Source organism: Plectropomus leopardus, chromosome 19, assembly GCF_026936395.1.
Source record: "Plectropomus leopardus strain MGB_pleo_1.0 chromosome 19, ASM2693639v1, whole genome shotgun sequence".
NCBI lineage: Eukaryota > Metazoa > Chordata > Actinopteri > Perciformes > Serranidae > Plectropomus > Plectropomus leopardus.
The window spans coordinates 16770203-16791071 of NC_142194.1; the positions used below are offsets into that span (position 1 = coordinate 16770203).

Here is a 20869-nt window from a genome sequence, read left to right on the forward strand (position 1 = left end):
AGAAAGAAAGTCATTATGTATTTGACGATTTCTTTTGATTTATCTTTTTCCATTGTCTGTTATTATTACTTTTTTCTCTGTCTGCTTTTGTATAATAATTTAATTTCCTTTTTTGTACATGTTCGAGATATGTAAATCAAATCATATCAAACACTGGAAATTGGAAACAAATCTAGTTTTAATTTGATGTAATTTGGAGCTTGAAAAACAGTGCACCAACTGGGGGAGAAAATATGATAATTTTCTAATCATAATATGATAATGATAATTCGCCTGTACCTATAGTGACTCGCGCCACTGCTCCCCCCTTCAAACATCTGTATGGTGCACGCGGATAAAAAAAAAAGATAAACCACAGCCAGCGAGACTGTGCTGTGAGGGAGGGACGGAGGGGGGGACGGAGGGGGGGAGGGCAGAGCAGCACAGAGTTACTGATCGATCAGCCCAGCCTAGTCCCGAGAGAGCCTGAAGCTTCAGAGGAGAAACAACGGTGAGCTTTGTTTCAGTTGCTGTTGGCTGTTTGTTGGGATGGTTTGGAGGAAACTGATGCAGTTAGAAACAAGACATGTCTCAGTTTTCCTCCAAATGTTGTGATAATGATGGAGCGTTTTTTTGCAGTGACGGGGATGGAGTTGGGTCTTCTGCTGTTGATGCTTCTGACCTTAACGGGAAACACATCAGCTGTGCCTGATCAGTTCAGTAGAGCAGTGGTGAGTAAAAAAAAAAAAAAAAAAAAAAGTGAGAAAAAAAAATTATACTACAACTGTTCAGTGTGTGTAACTGCTTTTCAATTATTGATTCGTTATGTAAGTATTTTGTGTGATTTAGTGCTACTTGGCCTCATTATTGTTTAATTTTCTAATGAAGCAACATGTTTTTCTATATCATATTTATTATTTGGTGTGATTCTAGGTTTTATTATTACATTTTAAATTTTGTGCTAAAGAATCATTTTAAATCATGTCAGTTTAATGATACTTAAAATACAAACAGTGAGGATGATTTCTTTAAACCATCGCCAGATTTGGGGGAAATATCCCATTGTATACTTACCTGCATATGTTATTATTTAAATGTGTGAGGTGCACCAGGCGTATGCCGATGTCTCTCTGATTAATATTTGAAGTAGAGCATCGTATAGAGCCAGTAAAATATGGCAAAGAGGTGCACAGGAAGTTTCCACATGACTCATGAGGGTTTTAAAATGAAAGAAAGACAGACAATACATTAGATCCATATTCTGTAGTGCATTTAGACTATTTTTTATGCCTATTTTCAGGAAAAAGTAGACATAAGTAAAAGTAAAATTTAAACACTAGGTGGTTACTATTAATTTTTGCAGTGTACTGAGAATTCACGCTGTATTCAAGACAATACAATAAGATGATGCACATTTTCAGTGATTACCAAGTATTTTGAACCATGGTAGGCAACATATTCTGGAAATCTGCAAGCTTCCTATGTCCAGTTCCTCAAAAAACAACATATATACTGCTTTTTTTTTTTTTTTGCGCAACTTCGCATGAATGAACGTCAGTGTGTCATGTGTATGAGAAATAAGAGTTTCACTTCTGTCACCATAACAATTGCCATATTTATACTGCATCCTGTATGATGCTGCAGCTGTCTGCGTCTCTACTTGCATTAAAGTCTGCATAGAGTCAAAGAAGCTCCCAGGTGAAATAATACAGCTTGTTCGTAGTAAGATGACTTGAGTATTTCAAAAATATTGTCAGTTAAAAATGCTGATTGTTTATTTTTGGAAATAAAATGTAAGTATTTTGGAGAAAATTTTGCTACTTAATGTGGACATTTCTTGCAGTGTATAACCACCAAAAGACATCTCTTGGCAAGTGAGGCAAAACCCTTGAACTGCAACTACAGTAGAAAGGTGGTTGTGAAGCAGGAGGAAGCGGAGGTTTCACAACCATCTCAGAAACAGATTTTGCCCGTTTTGACAGAGATACCACACCAGATTTATCAGTTCATTCCACCTGCGTTCCACCCTCTGTTCAGTTATTCTGAACAGAACTTGCGGTACGCAAACTGTCAGTTGTATGCTGTTCTTAAGCATCTCACTCAACATAAACAGGATGATAAAATATTAATGAGGAAAAAGCTGACACAATGCAGTGAGATGATCATAGTTCTGATCTATAGTAATGAATATCCTCTGTGACATCAGCTTTTGCCCGTAATCTTTAAGTTGACTCATGTAAAAGATGGATTTCAGTGAAATTGTTGGTTCACAGTGGTTCGGACTGACTTAATTGATACATTAAAGGAATACTTTGTCTGAAAAATGACCACTTTTATGCCAATTGGTCATGCAGAACAGAATGGAAACATGTGAGTTGATAAAAAATTCAACCCCCTTTCAAGTCATGAAAGTCAAAATTAGCTATAGAGACCAAAAACTAAAACCTGTTTATTTCTGTTGTAAAGTTGGGTATTTTGAGGGTCTATGAGGACTGACAGGCCTCAAGTCACCAGTCAAGGAACGTCAATTTTTGGAGCTTCATTTTTCAGCCCAGGAGGTTGCCGCTTGACTCTCACACAACTAGTAAAGTCTAATCCAAGTCACTGAAGTCTGGCTTTGAAGAGAGCATTGATAAGTTAAAAAAAAAAAATCATGAATTCAAGGGAACATGTCATGACTAACTGACATTAGGTTATTTTGCTGGTGTATTTTCGAGAAATAATTCACCATTAAAGGAAATCCATGTTTTATTTTGTTCTGGCCAATCATCCTGTGCTGTGGTCATCATTTTATGAGACAACACATTTTTTCTGTTTTCTTGGGGGTTTTTTTGTGCAGGATTGGTTAAGCAGGTATGGCTACCTTCCTCCTCCTGACCCACGCACAAGTAAACTGCAGACCAAAGAGGGGATGGAGAAAGCCATTCGTGTCATGCAGAGATTTGGCGGGGTCCCAGAAACGGGGCAGCTCGGTAAGAACCTCTCAACTTGGATCTATCAGTACAATATATGATAGAAATATTTATATATTTAAGACTTCACATGTCCGGGTTCACATGAGGTCTCAAACTTCCTGTAATCTGCTCTTTAGTTTCATTATACACTATGTGATCAACTTCTCTTCCAGACAATGAAACTCTCAAGCTCATGTCTACGCCTCGTTGCTCTCTCCCCGACATCGTTGGAAGTGAGGACATGCTGAAGAGGAGGAGGAGGAGGAGGAGATACGCCCTGTCAGGCCTAAAGTGGCATAAGACTGACCTCACATGGAGGTGTGTTTCCTGTCATGTTACATTGTGGCTTTTTCTCATCCCTGTATGAATCACAGAGCCACATGCATCGCCCACAACTGCTTCAGATTTTTCTTTATAAAGTTACAGATGAAAATTGGGTGCCAAACAAGATTTAAATACAGTTCAACAAAAGCAAATTTAATTAAATTATTTGAGGAGTCACACAAGCTTATCAGTAGTGTTTCAGCTTTTTTGTGTCTCTACTTACAAGATTATATCAAAAACTGGAAACTTGTGTGTTAGTACAACAATCTATCCTAACAAATATAGACACAAGTAGATACAAAATGTTTGTATTGCTTCCACAAATTTAGCTATGGGCATGTTAGAGCTGCATGCCCATTGTACATTTGTGAATTCTTAAGTTATGGTCAAATTAGTACTTTTCAGTATACAAGGAAAAAATAGAAGGATGGATTTTTGGTTGTATGTTAAAAACAATAACAACATCAACTACAAGGCAATTCAAAGTCCTTCACATAAGACATAAATAATGTCTTAAGTGAATGGCATTAGGAAAAACGACAAAACATTTAAATAGGATTTAAAATTGTAAATTAAAACAAGGCTTAAGTTAGTCTGTATTTTTCTTTTGGTAAAAAGTGCTATCTCTTAACTTCTTGTCACTGTCTTGTCTGTGGCACTCAGTCCCTTCTAAAGATGAAAAACATTTGGCCACGTAAATAGTTTCATTTTAATAAGGGCTCATGAATTTCCTTAAAAAGCTGGGCAGTTAAGTTTTTACCAAACATTACTCAAACAGGAGTAAATAGTGCATTTTCTGGGGAAAGGAGCTATTTCCAGCTGCGGATTAATACAGAAGTTACACACAAAAACAGAATGTGTGCAGAATCAATTTAAAATAAACTACAATGCCCATGTTCATAGTTATGAATGTGGCATGTCACCCTGTGTAATCCAGTCACTGATGTGTTGTAATAACATTTAGACAAAAATGCAGCTCTGTATTTGTACTGTACTGTACTCTTTATCAGGTTTAGGCTACATGGTCAACATTTGTTGACAGAGTCGGGTCAGATTACTTCGAAATGAGGTTAGTTACTAACTACAAAACACATGGAAATTTTTGTCATTAGTTAATTGAATTACAAAACAATGCAATCTAATATGAACACTTTGGATTATTTCAAAATTAAATACGGAAAATATTGCACCTTATACAAAAAAATAAAAAGTAAAAAAATGTTTTTAAAAATGGACGCAGCCAAATACTGAACCGTTTTATTAGCGTTCTTTTTTCTCCTGTGAAGTCATCAAGAACAGTTTCACACACCTGAAACACACTGTAACATGTGGTTAATGTTGTAAAATGATTGGTTAGGTTTAGCAACAAAACTGCTCAGCGCGGTGGGAAAAAAGATCATGTTTTGAGTTAAAACAAATGCATAACAGGATGCAAAGATGTCACATGTGAGTGATATCAGTACGTGACTACCAAACATAAGATGCCTAATGTTACAACAACACTGACTTTTGGTTTTAAAATGGACACGAAGTGTGATCTCCTGGCTGAAAGTCCAGTTTTGTCTGACCATACACCTCCCCTCCCCTCTGCCCTCTGCCCTACAAGGAGTCTCTTATTCTTTATATAACATCAGTCGGACTAATCGTCAGGTGTTGCCATGGACAGTTTACACTGGAGTAGCTGAAATTCCAGTGCGTCTTATAGAGATGCTTAAGGGGCCAATCACACCAAGGTGCATCATGCCAGGTGCGACCGCTCCAAAAACGCATTGAAGCGCATCCAGAAAAACAGCTGGGAGCGCCTGTGGGCTGGGGCTGCTTGCACTTGGCCAAAAGTGACACTTAAGAACAGTGCGATTTCACACCTTGACCTGAAAAGATGAAAATATTTTAGCTTATATGCCCACCCAAAAACTGCCAGAAAAATGTGTCTTGCAGCAGCAAGAAAGAAGCACCCAACAGGTGCGCTGTACCGTAGGGAAACAAGGATTTTGCTGGCAGCTCTTTTCTAGCAATGTGTCTTGGCATGATTGGCCCCAAAGGCTGCACAACAGGCTGATTTGCTACAAAGATGAGCATTTGTCTGTTAAAGCTTATCGAAGCAGTTCAAGCAGGGATGTCCCAAAAGCAGAACAGCAGGAAGGTGGACTCAGAAAAGACAGTTTGATTAAAGGTAACAGGCTTACAGGCAGATGAGATGAATACCAGGTGGGCAGGCAAACAGGCAGAAACAATCACCAGAAAAGCCACAAAGGAACAATATGAGCAGAAAATCCAACAAAAAATTGTGGAAATTTTATCTAAAACACAATGATTGATTGATTGGTTTTATTGAATTGCATACGGAATTTGGTAATAAACAAAAAAAGGGTCAAATTATTAGAACAAAATAAAACAATGCACAGTGAATAGGTCCGTCTACAATGTTGTTAAATAATAAAAAATCTCTCCTTGTCTTCAGTGTCCACAGCTACCCATCGCCCTCCCTCTCACCCGGCCTGCCTAACACTTTAGTGGACAGCATCCTGACTTACGCCTTCAAAGCCTGGAGTGATGCGGCCCCCTTGACTTTCCGTCAGCTGAAGATTGACAGCAGGGGGGCGGCAACCGGAGGCGACATCAGAGTGACTTTTGCCCGCTTGCTTCACGACGACGGGTACCCTTTTGACGGGCAGGGTGGCACCCTGGCCCACGCCTTCTTCCCTGGCAGGGATGAAGTGGCGGGTGACACACACTTTGACGATCATGAGATCTGGAGCTATGGAGGTACTGACTGATAGAAATCTTGATGGATGATGTTGTTAGATGTTGTTAGTCTACCGACGTATAGTAATAAAAAAAAGGAATCTTTGAGCAAAAGAAGAAAAGCAGACTACTTATTCAGTGACATCAAATCATGGTTGTTTATGTGATCCAGTAACACTTCTTCTTCACACCTCCCCAGGTCAGAGCAGCACCACAGACTTGTTCACAGTTGCAGTGCACGAGTTTGGCCACGCTCTCGGCCTGTCCCATTCCTCCTCTGATCCGTCCATCATGAGACCGTATTACCAGGGTCCTGTGGGAGATATCCCCAACTTCCAGCTGGCCCTGGACGACAAGCTGGCCATCCAACAGCTTTATGGTCAGTAACCAGTTGGATAGAGTGCCTGGGATTTTTACATTTATTATAGTGGCAAAAATCGCATAATGTCCATATAAACATGACCACTGGTTTGTGATTTTCTCCAAAAATGCAGAAGTCGCCCTAGTAGACAACTGTTCATTGTTGTCTATGTGAGGATGGCTTTAATAACAAATTACAATTAAATAAAAAAAATAGAGTATTATGTTATCCACAACATTATAAAAAGCCATAAATATCCAATCAAGGGGCCAGAAACTGCCCTCTGATAAAGATACTGTATTTGTTTGGTAATAATGTATGTAAAGGTGCACTCACACTCAAAGGGGATTTCAACAGTTTCCTTCCTTGTTACAAAAGCATTTGCATCCTGTTTGTAAAACTCCCCTGGCCACTGAGGAGAATGTGGGTCGTTTGCACAATTTTTCTAATGCTGTCATCAGCTTTCACTGCTTCTTCAATGTTGTCTGCTGTCACCATTCTGTTGTAGGTGTGAAGGATGGCAGACCACCAGGAGGTGGTGATCCTGTCAACCCACGCCTGCCCAGCCCACCTCCTCCAAGGCCAACACAGCCGTGAGTAAAGCCAGAGGAAAACCACTGTACATCCATCCAGACAATAAGCACTTATCATTTGCATTTACAAACTATGAATATTCTCCCTATGCACTCAGTGTACTCATGAATGATGATGAGTAATTTAAGAACAGTGGATGCAGATAAAAGCTTTCTGATTGATCCTCACTGTGACAATGTTTGGACTTGTTGTACCCTCTAGTGAATCTTTATCAAACTGCATCCTGTGAAATATAATTTGACTAAACATTTTTGTCTTAGGTCTGACCCCTCATTCCACGAGCGCTGTCAGGGAGGTTTTGATGCAGTGGCAAATATAAGAGGAGAGGTCTTCTTTTTCAAAGGTAAGAAGAAATCCTCAAGAATGCACAAAATAGATATTTCACTCAAAGAAAAATGTACTTCAAAATCTCCCAAATCATTTCTACATTCACGGATGGATTTTTAAACGGGCCTTCTGGGCACCGGACCAGCACATCACAGTGTCAGGGCCTCCCCTGGCCTTCGCCTGCAAAATGTCACTCATATTAACATGTACCAAGCAGGAAAAGACTTCAAAAGACCCCAAAGAGATGCAAAGCAACTGCCAACAGGCTCAAACAAAATGACCAAAAGGAGAAAAAAAGAGCCACAAAATGACTTAAAATGGACTGAAAATGATCTCTGAGACACAAAATAACTACAAATGGGGCAAAACAAACATGAAGAGACAGATTATGACTACAAAGAGTCGCAAATGACCAGAAAAGACACAAAAATACCTCAAAAAGACACAATATTACTTCAAAAAGACACAAAATAACTACAAAAGGGAAAAACAGACATAAAGAGACACAAAATGACTACAAAGACATACAAAACAACCAGAAAAACATTAAATGACCACAAAGAGACACAAAATAAGTACAACTAGGGGCAAAATAACAAAGAGAAACACAAAATTATTATAAAAAGGCATGAAGCAAACAGAAAAGCCACAAACTTACCCTAAAGAGACTAAAAATGACTACAATTAGACACAAACTGACTTTGCAGACACACAATGACTACAACAACAACAACTAAAAAGAGGCAAAATCACCACAAACTCTGTGCGTGTTTCCAGTCCGACATAGGAGATGTTGTGGTGGCTTTTATGTGTCTTTGCCCACAGACCCATTGTCTCATAATCTGCCCATGTCTACATTGTTCATGTTACTCTCTTTCTTGGAAAGGTGCACACTTCTGGAGAACTAAGCGGGATGGATCTTTGGTGTCCCTTAATCCGGCTCAGATCAAAAACTTCTGGATTGGCCTCCCGCCAGGAACCAACAAAATTGATGCCGTGTATGAGAGGAAGAGTGACAGCAGGATCATCTTCTTTATCGGTGAGAAAGAAAATTATGCGCTCTTGTGTGGTTTTGCTGAATCTATTTTCTGACAAGTCTGAGTCAGTGGTTAAAGGTGTGAATGCAGTTGGTTCTTTCTCACATCTTGTATGTTATTTTTAATGTGGTGGTTTTGACGAAAGGTGAAATGTGAGCAAGGTCCCTGCAGAACAAGAGCGTCAATAAACTAATAATCTCAAAACAGCACAAATATTAAACACATTGCATTGCAATAACAAACACACTTGAAAGAAACCTGAAAACATCTTCCTAGTTTTTGTCACGTTAAGACAAGAAATTTGTAGCCAGGGGATTTATTTAATTTTTACAATAAACTTTAAATAAATATCCACAAAAAATAGTATTCTATAATTACGTTGATCTAGTGAATCATCAACTGTGCATGGTAATATTTACAGATGACTTTAAACATTACAAACTTCTCTTTGACTCCAGTTTGCACAAATAAATTCTGAATCCTCACACTTTCCACTATGTGTCCAGGACCTCAGTACTGGGTCTTCAAGGACACGGTTGCTATGAGCGGCTACCCTCGGCCCCTCTCCGAATGGGGCATGAGGACAAGAAGCGGGCAGCTGGTGGAGAGGGTAGATGCAGCCTTCATCTGGGCCCACAATGGCAAGACCTACCTGTTCAGCAGCGGGGAGTTTTGGCGGTTTGACGAGGGCCGTAGGGGTGAACAGGTGACCAGGCAGCTGGAGCCAGGCTACCCACGGGACAACAGCCTTTGGGGAGGAGTGCCCACCCACATGGATGACATCATCAGCTGGGGAGAAGGTAACATTGTGTTCAGAGCAGGGCTGGGTTTTAGTTAAAAAAAATGATACCAGTATAAATACCAGTACACTTAAAATAATACCAATATATTACTTTATTTGATACCTTTTTTTTAACTCCGTTATCTCAAGATTACAAGTTGATTACTTTGTTATCGCACAAACATTGCTGTGTCCAGACTTTTTTTACTCGGGTGACCCAAGTGGGGCACTGAAATTTTCAGTGGTGGCATGAAGTACCACCTCTACTGCAGGCATGTCCGTATAGCATTAATTTACCATTTCTGTCTTAACTACCCATATCTACTTTATTTACTAACACTGCAGTGTCTTGCATTCCTGTTTGCAATCTAGTTTAAAAGATAAATATACTTACCAATCACACCACAACAGAGTGACACCAAACAAATGGAATTACTGAAGTTTATGGCAGCTCTACTCCAAAGCCAAACAGGTCATCTTCCTCTTGTGGCTATTTGGCAGTCTAGACACTACTCAAGCACACTGCTGCCTCTCAGGATTAACACTGAATTGCAGCTATAAACAAAAATTCAGTATTATTCATTGAACAGTTGAAACTGACTGGGCAGATAGCCAATCATTACGGGGTATCACCCGGGGTGGCCGATCAGATTTTAGGGGTGACCTGTGCCACCCCAGACCACTGCCCTAGACACTCCCCTGCTCAAGAAAAGGAGCTTTTTTATTTCAAGATAACGAGATGTTTCAAAAAGGTCATAACAGTGTCCTCTTGTGTGCATTGATATATTTGTTTTCAATAAACAATATGATAATAATAATAATAATAATAATAATAATAATAATAATAATAATAATAATAATAATAATAATAATAATAATAATTATATCAATAATCAAGACAGAAAGACAAAACAACCTTTTTTTCAAAATAACAAAATAAAACAACCTTCGGTTTTCTCGTGATAACGGGTTAATTTCATGATCATGAGATGACAAGGCTTGTTTTCTCAGGATAGCCAAATTATTAACTCATAATCTCAATATGATTAAAAAATTAAAAATTAAAAATCATTAATGGCCGGCCTCGGCTTCCATAGGTATCTATAATGCCAATAGAAACATTCACTTGTTTAAAATGCCACCAGATGCCAATCAAATGCAGACATTGTTAGGCATGAGAAGGTTCAACCCTACTTGTCCCAGGTTATTTCAGTTTATCCTCTAAAGGTAATGACTTCCAATACCCAGCCTTGGTTCGGAGGCATAAATATGTCGTGAATGTCTGCCACCCAGGCTGGATAAATAAACAAAACCATAACAGAGTTTGTTTTTAGGGTGATGACATTCTGATATGGAAGGTATGAGGTGTCATAGCATGGAAAAGAACAATGTATTTCATTACTATTTGTGCAGTGGTGAAGAAAGTATCCAGATCCCCTGCTTAATAAAGTGACTCTGTAGATTTAAAAAAAAAAAAAAAAAACATTTTTACCACATAGTAGCATAATGGAGCCATGTTTTTTTTTTTTTTTTTACAAGTGGCTTCCTATTTATTCACACAGACAGCATGATTCACATCTTCACACTATTCTGCTGATCAACAATTGGTGGCGGTGATGCACTAACAAATATAGCAATGTGCCAACAAGAGCAGTGAAGTATTTGAGTTATCAGGCTGTTTTATTCATTGTGAGATGAGGAAAAAAAAAGATTTGCGAGTCACACTGTATCTGCTGCTCTTTAGGAGATGCCTACTTCTTCAAGGACAACCTTTACTGGGTGCTAAAGAATGGAGGGCTGAACCAGGAGGTCGTCATTCCTAAATCCACTGCTGTGGACTGGCTCAGATGTCCAGCTCCGCCTGCAACCTCCACTCCTAAAATCCCAAAGCAGTGCAACTGTGACTTGAAGGGATCTTCATCATTTTTAAGAGGCAGCTGTGTCCTCCTGATCTCTGTTTTATTGGTCATTTACGAATTGATTAGAAAATAGATACCAGAGTTTCTAGTAGTGGAGGCAGGCTGTTTTTGTATCACTTCCCTTATTCTAATGGAGGGTAATAGAGGCTCTTTAAATAATCAAACACTCACAGTACATTACAACCCACAAGCTGGTTTCAAGTTACACCCTAGTGTCATAAAAATGTTAAATATCTGCCTTTTACTTTAGCATAAGGCCTGTATTACTGTAAATAATTTACCTTATCAGAGCATATTGCTGACCGTGAAAAGAGTACATTTTGTGTCCTCCCTACATCTAGCTATTGAATTTCAACCCCTCCTTTTTCGAAACTAAGTATTGAATTTTGTAGAGCCTCTATAGGAGAATGCATGGAAATGTGACACTGAGGGCTACTCCCTCATAATGGGGCCTTACCCAAACACCTAGTGTTTGGACAATAAACAGACCACACAAAAACACTGAAGTGCCACAGTCAGATTCTTTATCAAAGGTCATTTTTTAAAATTCAAAGCAGATTTTTAAAGATATGCAGTACAAAGAGAAATATGGTAAAATAAACTTGCAGATTGTGTTGTGGTTTGTTGTTGCCCCGTTTGTTTTACAGCCTTATGTTGTACATAACTTTTACTCATGGACACTGGGATGAGCAAGAAGAAAAAATAACTTTTTCTTGAAAGTTGAGCGGATAAAATGTTTATGCTTATTAAAAGAGTTATTGCATCGGTTCTGCCAACGGAGATGTGGACTCAGTTAAAAGCAATCAGTCGTTTACTTGGTAAGAGTTCAAAGCACCGAACAGGAACTCAGTCAAGCTCAGCACAAAGGGCAATGGCAGTCACCTGGGAAAACCATCCTGACAACATGAGCTCAATATTCTGTTTCTTTTCCTTTGTCATTTTAAACTCTCTGCCGCCCAAAATACTCTCAGTAATGGTTTTGGAAGACAAACATCTTCAGCCAATCCCGACGTTAGAACTCGCCTCCTCTACACAAATACATTGTAAGCGGTGAAACAACAATGAACATGGATTTGTACCGGGGAACATCTTCTTCACCACCAGCAGAGCCAGTTGATAAATCAAGCTTTTGCCAAATCTCTGCGACTGCATCCTCTTGCTCTTGTTTAATTGTTGTAATCAACTCTATCACTGAATTAACTTCACTTATTGCGCGTTTACTCTGCTAATGTTAGAGTTAGCACTTTTGCTCCAGGAGCAGCCATTACTGTTCTGCAAGCAGCTGCCTTCATGCCACATCATCACCTATAATGTAGTCCCTGATTTGCTGCCTATATTTTCAGCCATAGTGGGGATGCCTGATTGGCCCGGCCTGATTTTGTGCTCTGGAAGGTGTTTGGGGTGGTAGTAAGTCCAGACTGATACAGAGAGAAACAGAATGTTGAGCTCAAGTCATCAGAATAGTTTTACCAGGCTAACTAACACAAAGGGAGGGGTATCTTGTGAAACTTTAAAAAACCGAAAGCATCCATTTGTACCAACTGTGTTGGCATAGTTTGCCATTAACAGGGCTAAATAATGCTCCAAATCTTGGCTAAATTTCAGTGAGGGTAAGGGGGGTTCCTTGACCTTTCACCCTAAGAAAGCTGAATGAGAGTGAGTGCGATGGGTACTCACTAGTCCTTTTTAAACTTGAGAAAGCTTGTTCCCAGGAAATGTTTTGTTCCTTACAATCAATGTACTCCTTCAAATTAATCAAATTAAAGGACAACCAACCTATGTGATGAGCAATGAAATAGCAAATGTACAGATGCATAACACATTCAAACAAGATTATTGTGGAACTCAAACTGAGTCGGTATTAGTCCATGCACAAAAGATAATTAGTAACATTATCTGTAAAATAAGAAAGAAAATTATATCAGTATTTGATTCCTTAACTCTTCATACTTACATAGTTTTCTATTCAGGAGATGTTAATGACTTTAAAAAAAATGGATGAAGACTAAAGATTGCAAAATGACTTCACAGATGTAGCTGTTGTAACAATCAAACACATTTAAACTTTGTTTTTTTTCACATTTCATTTCTTTTTTACAGATATAATTACTTATCATGTAAAAAGAAATGTTTTTATTCTTGCATTTGATTATTTAAACTTTCTGTCACTTTGATCCAGCTAAGGTGGAGCTAAGCTCTGCAGATGTAATGCAGTAAATCATTTTATGCTTAAAGTTATGGTTTAATTAAAATGTGTTGTTTTTTTTTCAGGTGAAGTCAGATGTAGCTATTATAAAATTGTTATTTGCACTCTAGCTGCAAGTCTGTATGCAAGAAATCAACAAATGGGATCAATTTTAAGTGACTGTTGGAATATATCATTATTAAAATGTTGGACTTCTTAATATAAGTTTTCTCTTTGTGTGTTGTGTCTTTAAACTTTACCTCCTGATCTCAGCACCTTCAGAAGCTGTTTTTTTGTTACACACCTATCTCACAGTGCACCCACATAACTCACATGATATGATCAGTTTTTACAATAGCGAGCATGCTGATCATTTTCCAGTGACAGTCCGGTATGAGCCGTTCTGGATCATTGATTTGTATCTTCATTAGGACCTCCCCTCCCCCTGCCTCGTGAGATATTATCTCAGAAATATGTGGTAAAAATATAGAGGAGGAAGTGGAGTGGAATGATAAAGTATTTAACGGCTGTTTAGCCTGATGAATGAGTGTCTGTTGTTTCTCACTGCTGGTTCACATTTTTCATCGGACTCCCGTCAGATGGCTTGATCTGAGATTCTACAGTAAACACCATATTTAAAGGTTAAGTGATGCACATGTGAAAGCTTGAGTTTTAAAATGAAAATCTGTTTCTTGTTTCGATGTCTTTGCCTGTCTTTGCCTTTTCACACTAAAATGAAAAACTGTGCACGCTCACTTCAAAGACCTTCATCTTTTCTTTCTCTTCTGAACATAGTATATGTTATTGACAATACGTCTAGTTGAGCATTTAATCTCTTGCTTGAAGCACATTGTAGTTCTTCGAGGAAGTTTGGACAGTTGTGTTTACTCTGTATTTCAACAGGTAAATGTTCAGGTAAGCTCTTAAGTGGCTTGCGTCATTTGATGAGGTCAAAAAGCACTACACTAACATCCTCACAGATTTCAGTTATGAGGAAATAACATGACATGAAATCAAAGTGCAATCTTTGAAGTAAGAGTACACCCTCTTTGATGGCAGGCCTTTATGCCATCTAATGTTTTGTGAAATATAAGGTTAAGCATTCTCAAAGCTTTGTCTTGAGTGTCAAGCTCAAGTTCAGCAACAATAGGGATTAAATTTAATACTGTTAGACGATGTCATTAAAAAAAAATATACCCAGAAGTTTTCCACTTTTCTAACATTCATTTCAAGCTTTTTTTCTTCAGAGCAAGATAAATGAACAACCGAGTTTGACACAATACCATTTTATTTTAGAAAGGCATATGATCAAGAGGTCACAGTTCTGTTACATGTACAAGTAGTGCAACTCAAGGTCAAAGGGAAAAATAAAGTAACGTACGCATATCACTGTGATAATTAATGGTGTTCATTTGATCGAGCGATACATCAATCCTTCATCACACCCACTATGTGTAAGCAGCACGGTCTCATTTAAGTGTTCAGCTTGGCAATGCGGCTACATTTTATCTGCCAATGTTATCTATGAAATCACTGAGAACAAAATAAAAGCATCAGGTAGACAAAATACTGACACTGCAGGATTTCTAAGGTGACAAAACTACATCTTTCCAGTAAACATGTATAGTGCAAGTGCATTCCTTTCTCAGGCTCCTGAATGTAGCTTTGGCAGCTTAGAAAGAGACATGACATACTTCAATTTCTCACCACAACATGCTAAATTCTTATATGTAACACATTTTCACATAAATCGATCAAGTGAGACACGCAACAGATTAAAATCTGATTATTGATAAATATTGTTTACAGCTAGAGGCAATATGACAGACAGCCACATAAGAGCTACATTGGAAAGAAACACAGTTTTTGTAGCGTTGAGCGTTAGATGGTGTTAGATGGTGTTATGTCCATACTGCAACTTACATACTGAATCTGACGCGCAAATGATGAGAAGGTCAGTGCATACTTCATGTAATAAAAGTATAGACAGTGTTTAAGTCAGACAAATCATATAGGAGGGGGGTATGGAGATAGAACATAAGTTTTGGCATTGAAAATTAAATTTGGCATTGAAAACAGAAACACTGGCAGTGAAAAACATCCACTGAAAAAATAAAATGGGCATTAAAAATGAAAAACCTATCAAAATAATCAATGACAAATCTATCTTTTCCTCCATGTTACTCTTTTCAGTGACAGTTTTGTTAATTTTTTTTTCCAATTTTGTTTTTTTCCCTTATAAATTCAGTCCATTTTGGCATGGAAGGGCAAAGAGGAAGATGGTGTGATTTACATTTTAGCCTGTGTCTAAACTGACACTGAAAAAAGTGTCATGAACAAAAAAAAACTAGATTGTCATTGAAAAAAAAATAGGTTTTATTGCCCATTATTTTTCTGGGGATTTTTTTCAGTGTCAGTCTCCTTGATCAATACTAAACTTTATTTTTCTGCTAAAACTAATTCACTGTTCAAGCTTCACAGATGGGAATGATATGAATGATAGCGAAAGGGGTGTATCCTCCTTGCAAACAGGTTTAAGTGGCTGAGATGTCACAGTGTCAAACTTTTTTGGCTCTAACTCCTCCCCAGAAGAAAGCTTAGAGCCATCAGCCCCAGAGAGTAGCAGCTCTTGGGAGCGCTGGCGGATGAGCTGCTAGGCTGGGTTGTCACATTTTGTGCTGGCTGGATGTTCCTGAAGACATTGGTCATATATTCTGATGAACTGTTGCCAATACGTACGGTGCGGCTGAAGCTGTTAATCTGAAAACAAAATTTGAAGCACTGTTAAGGGCATTTGTGTTGACAGTTCTGGCCATTGTAACTGAAGATGCACCACCAAAAGGAAAACTTACCACATCTTCGCTGACTTTGATCGTGTCCTTAAACACAGTCCAAATCACAGCCTCATTGCAATTTGGGGTGGTCAAAGAGCCAAGGTAGCGGTAATAGTTGGTGGTATTCACTCCAACCAGGAGATCTTGCAGTGAGATACCAGCTTTCACTGGAACGGAGGTGTCTGAGTGCAAAAACACAACCTCTAACTAACCATCTGTAGCAGATGCTTTTTTATTCAAAAAAATGAAATTCTCTGCAAGAAAACAAGTAAAATATCTGCTTACTGCTGGTAGTGATGTTGGCCAGGTAGGAGCTCAAAGTTTTCCAGCTTGCGGGTTGACCTGTTGCAGTGCCTGGCATAACCTGAAAAGCATACATACTGGTTTCATTACGCTCAAATTTGTTTTCCAGCTCTGTGGAGGAACAAATGCTTCATTTGACAACAATGTAGTGACAAATTTAACTATAAGAACAGTTGCAAGAAGCAGATTGCAAACAAAAAGTTCTTAAAAAGCTTGTTTGACTTTCTGCAATAGATAGATAGAGCAATGAGGTTAGAGAGAAAGAGCTTTTTTGCTTTATAAAAACTTGACATGCATTTTTTTCACCTCAATTAGGAAACCAAGAGCAGCAAGTCCTGTAGAGTTTGCGATAGCTAGAGTTGTGTTTCCATTGAAGGATGACGCGCTGTTTACAATGTGTAACTGGGGGAGGGAAGTAAAGAAAATACATTGTAATTTGAATTTAAAGGTAAAACCTATAACTGAAAATGAGATTAAGACTGTATACTACCTCCATGGGGTAGCGCTTGCCATTCACAGTGTGCTCGGACCCGGGGACAGAGGTACCATTACCCCAGTGCAAGTGGAACTGCAGGCTGTCGTAGCGCTCTTTCAGACCTCCTCCTGTAACCCCAAGACCACTGGCGAGGGTGACTTTGACTGGAAGAGGATGGAACAAAAGACTGGATTTAAATCAAGATTGTGGAGAAAAGGAGAAAATGGATTCATCAATGAAATGTTGTTATCACTGGCATAATCATTTTTGTTGTACAAAGTCTTGGTTTGTGACAAAAGGAAATCTAACTGCCATTTTCAAAAACCTCAAGAAAATATTAACTTCCAGGCAAATCCTTTAAAAACAACACTTCCTTTTCACATTACCAAATACAATTAGAGCATCTGACACCTTTTAAAGATGAGTTTCTGCCCACACCCACTGCTCACCTGTCTTGCCAGTGTTTTTGATTTCTACAAGGGAGGAATTGCTGCTGTAGTTATGAAAGGTGAATGCAGTCAGGCTGGAGTCAGCTTTGGCGTTTGCTGTCACAATGTCAATGGGCGACTGTCGGCTACCATTGCAAAACCTAGGAGCAATGGTTGCCCATTGAGTGTCATCTAGAAATAGGGGGAAAAAAAGACTTTCAGTTGCTGAGAAGGAGCAGCGGTTTGAAGATGATAGTGACTATTATAGAGATGAAGGAAGATTACTCACTGCAGGTTGGGAGGTGATAACACCAGGCTGGAAAAGGAGGGTGGAAAAAAAAGGATTAAGTTACTCTCACTCATGAAAACAGTCTACAAAGAGGCGTACTGAGTCATTATAGATTCAAGAATTTTTTTTTTTCCCAAAAAGAAGGTTAAAATACCTACCGACTCTGGAGGCACAGTGGGCGCTTGGCACGATTGCGCACAGCGCGAGGGCAGCTACAAACCACTTCATCTAAAATTGCGCACACACAAAAAATCCAAACAGCTTTTTCAACCAAAGAAATGACATCCACATTAAGTTCTCGTCAAGAAAATGCCCCTCTAATCTCGCAATTATCTAAATATGAAAATAAATGCTTAGTTTCATTGAATTTTAGTGGGTTTCAAATTGGCACAACATGCCAAATGCAGCGAATTCGCCAATTACGCAAACATTTTTAAATATCACATCCACTTTTTAAATAATAGCAGCAAATAATATTTCAATTAAAATTATCACAATGTAATGCAGAATTTAAGAGTGATACCGCCTAGACAACAAAGATCCCCAAGTGCGCAAAGCACAGTCCCTTTCTGACAATTAGATATATTGGACGCAGCTGAATCCAGTCGACCGGAGCAGCAGAGTGTCTTACCTTTGACGCACCTGTACCTCCTCTGTGTCAGAAAACAACTGTGGAGTCTCATCTTCCCGCTTTATATTCGCTCAACCCATCAGATAGCTGCTCTGACACCGCCTATAGGTGACACCTCAGTGGGTCCTTAGGGCTTCACCTCCGTCAAAGAATGTACTAATAGATAAGTAGAGGAGCACTGTTTGTTCTTGGGGATTTCTAAAAATACTTATGCTGGGAACAGGAAATATAATTATTGCTGTTAAATGTATCATATGAATAAAAAAGACATGGTTAAATGAAACTGCAGGTCAGCTATATTTAAGAGTTATGCTGGGAAATTGTTTGATCAATGAACATGAGATATAATCATTGCTGTTAAATGTAATATGTGAAGATATGGTTAAATAAAACGGCAGCCAATTAAAAAATAGAACCACCTCATATGTAACATAAGGGAAAAAAGTAGAATAACTTTAAACATGTAATTGTGATCATTATGAATATATTTTTTTCTCTAGCTTTTTAAAAATCTTTTTCTTAATCTACTTATTTATTGCAATTTACGTTGCTCATTGGCTTTTTTCCTATGTTTTTGAGAGAAATCGCTCCAATATGCTCAGGATTCAAAGGTTGAGATATTTGTGAAAGTCCTCTGAAAGCAGCACAAGAGAGTGATGTCATTTCAGGTTTCAAAGGGTTAATTCATTGTCAGTAATATCCTTGAAAAAGGCCACTTTCCTGATTCTTTGCTGATACCACAAACAGCTGTTGCGTTTATTTACTATCGCATGACATGGTGAAAGAACTAACATCAGAAAAAAATGGGAACATAAAAAGGGCAATACTTTACTGAGTTTGCAGTATTTTATGTTGCAGGTCTGAGGACTATGTTTGCCAAAGGATGATTAAAACTGCAAAGACCAAACAGAAACATTTCCACACAGACTGTCTCAGGAGATTGTCCTCACCAAAATCCCACATCTGTCACTTGCACAAATGTTTCAACATTTTTTTGTTGTCAAGTAACCTCTTGAGGATGTTTGAATAATTCCTGCTCTCTCAGTAGCAAAGGTTGAAGCGTTGTGATGTAATGTTGAAAACTGTCTTAAGGAAGGGGACTGGGGTAGCTGGATTGGTGTTCAAAGCATGTGACCTAGCGTGTTTGACATAGTTGTTTTAAATGCTTACATAAATGGACACCTGTAAAACCGATTGATGGATATGTCCATAGTAAGGCCAGCAGAATCCTGTAAGGGAGATCTGGACCAGACAGTCGTTGATGTCATTTGGATGGTATGCTTCTTCAGTATTTCCTATTTTTTTCTTTAAAACCAGTCACACTGGCTGCATAATTATATCTTAAGATGTCCTTCCTTGTTTTTTCAGGCTGCATCAGCCCAGCCCATTGATGTTTTTGTTAAGGCACCCTGTTGCAACTATTTTCTCACGAAGTCAATAAACCTGGCTGCTCTTCAATGAGGAGCAGAAAGTCCCATTTTTTGAGTCCATAACATGACTCCCGAGTGGGCAAAGTGTAGTCTAATTTACCTAGGTTTGAGAAGAAGTATTATCACGGTCATTTCTGGGAAACTCTATTTAATTATCACATTTCACTTGAAATGAGGCTGGCAGCAATTATAAACACATATGATTCTCAGTTGAATACACAGTCATAGGTGTGATAATTGAAGTAAAAATAAAGATGAAAGTGTCATGATGCTGCATCAGAGCTAGAAGCGGCAATGTTTGCAGTATATATTTTAGTATATTTTTGCTCATGTGATTGACAGTTACAAAAAGTCACTAAACTGCAATTTGTGAAGTTTTTGTTATTTTTCATAATTCCCTGGAGCAGCGTGACATGGATGAAGATGTCAGAGCCAGAATCAACAAGGCAAGGGCTTCATTCATCCAACTGAAGAGTGTTTGGAGCTTTAAAACATCAGCCAGAAGACAACGTTCACTTTCTCCAGCTCCAACACTAAACCTACAATCAACTTCTGATCAGAGACATGGAGTAAAACCACAATCACAATGACGACAATGATGATTCATTAAAACTGCCTGAGGCACTTCTTATGAGTTGTTATTCTGCTGAATCAGCCACACCCTTTGGATTTCTTACATGGACATCAAGCTTTTTTTTTGCTTCCTGCCCTGCTGAACATCTTTCACAGAAACTGAGTGGAATTGATAGACAAAGTCCTGAAAAAATTGGAATAAATGAAGCATTTGTGAGGTATGACAAAAAGTATAACTCAAGGGCTTGTGGAAACCCTGGTTGGTGGGACGTGCCACTTTCACGTGATATTGAAAGACAGCAGCAACAAGCGAGGAGAAATGTTCTGAAGGTTGTTGAGGGTGTGAAGTACTTTGAGCAGCAATGTCTGGCTTTTTGAAGTGTGAAGGGGAGTGGGAATTTCAGCCAGCTTCTAAAATACAGGGAAGAGTGTGATGCAGAGCTGACCACCTGGCTGAAAGGTTACTTTGATCTCAATAGTCTCTCAATGAAAAACAACATTTTTGAATGTGGTGGGCCATAGAGCTTTGATTCTCTGCCTGAACCCAATTGGACCTGATATGTCCTGCCGGATACAAGCCGGGCTGTAATTTCTTAAAATTCCCCTGGGCTTTAATCAGATCGGGATTGTGTTTCAGTGTTTTGGGATTTTTTTTTAGATGCAGACCATATAGTCTGTGTAAAAAACATGAAAATGATTT

The 20869-nt window shown here is 38.6% G+C and overlaps 2 protein-coding genes and 1 long non-coding RNA gene across 3 annotated transcripts; 1 reads left to right on the forward strand and 2 right to left on the reverse strand.

Moving 5' to 3' along the window:
• The first annotated feature begins 410 nt into the window (after positions 1–410).
• On the forward strand, positions 411–13429 carry mmp25b (matrix metallopeptidase 25b). Its single transcript, XM_042508228.2, has 11 exons — positions 411–490; positions 619–710; positions 2819–2951; positions 3107–3251; positions 5719–6023; positions 6202–6381; positions 6872–6956; positions 7218–7300; positions 8171–8323; positions 8828–9121; positions 10847–13429. Exons 2-11 carry the CDS (start codon positions 627–629, stop codon positions 11092–11094), a joined length of 1710 nt encoding a protein of 569 aa, XP_042364162.1. The 5' UTR covers positions 411–490; positions 619–626; the 3' UTR covers positions 11095–13429.
• LOC148186335 (uncharacterized) lies at positions 8318–9808 on the reverse strand. The gene is made up of 3 exons (XR_015774972.1): positions 9497–9808; positions 8974–9110; positions 8318–8486 (listed from the first exon to the last, which is right to left on the reverse strand). It is a non-coding gene; the product is annotated as an uncharacterized LOC148186335 (long non-coding RNA).
• A 1047-nt stretch (positions 13430–14476) lies between the features above and the next one.
• On the reverse strand, positions 14477–18309 carry LOC121958753 (carbonic anhydrase 15b). Its single transcript, XM_042507861.2, has 9 exons — positions 18167–18309; positions 17694–17763; positions 17536–17562; positions 17268–17438; positions 16834–16982; positions 16650–16745; positions 16326–16404; positions 16059–16222; positions 14477–15966 (listed from the first exon to the last, which is right to left on the reverse strand). Exons 2-9 carry the CDS (start codon positions 17761–17763, stop codon positions 15781–15783), a joined length of 942 nt encoding a protein of 313 aa, XP_042363795.2. The 5' UTR covers positions 18167–18309; the 3' UTR covers positions 14477–15780.
• Positions 18310–20869: the final 2560 nt, after the last annotated feature.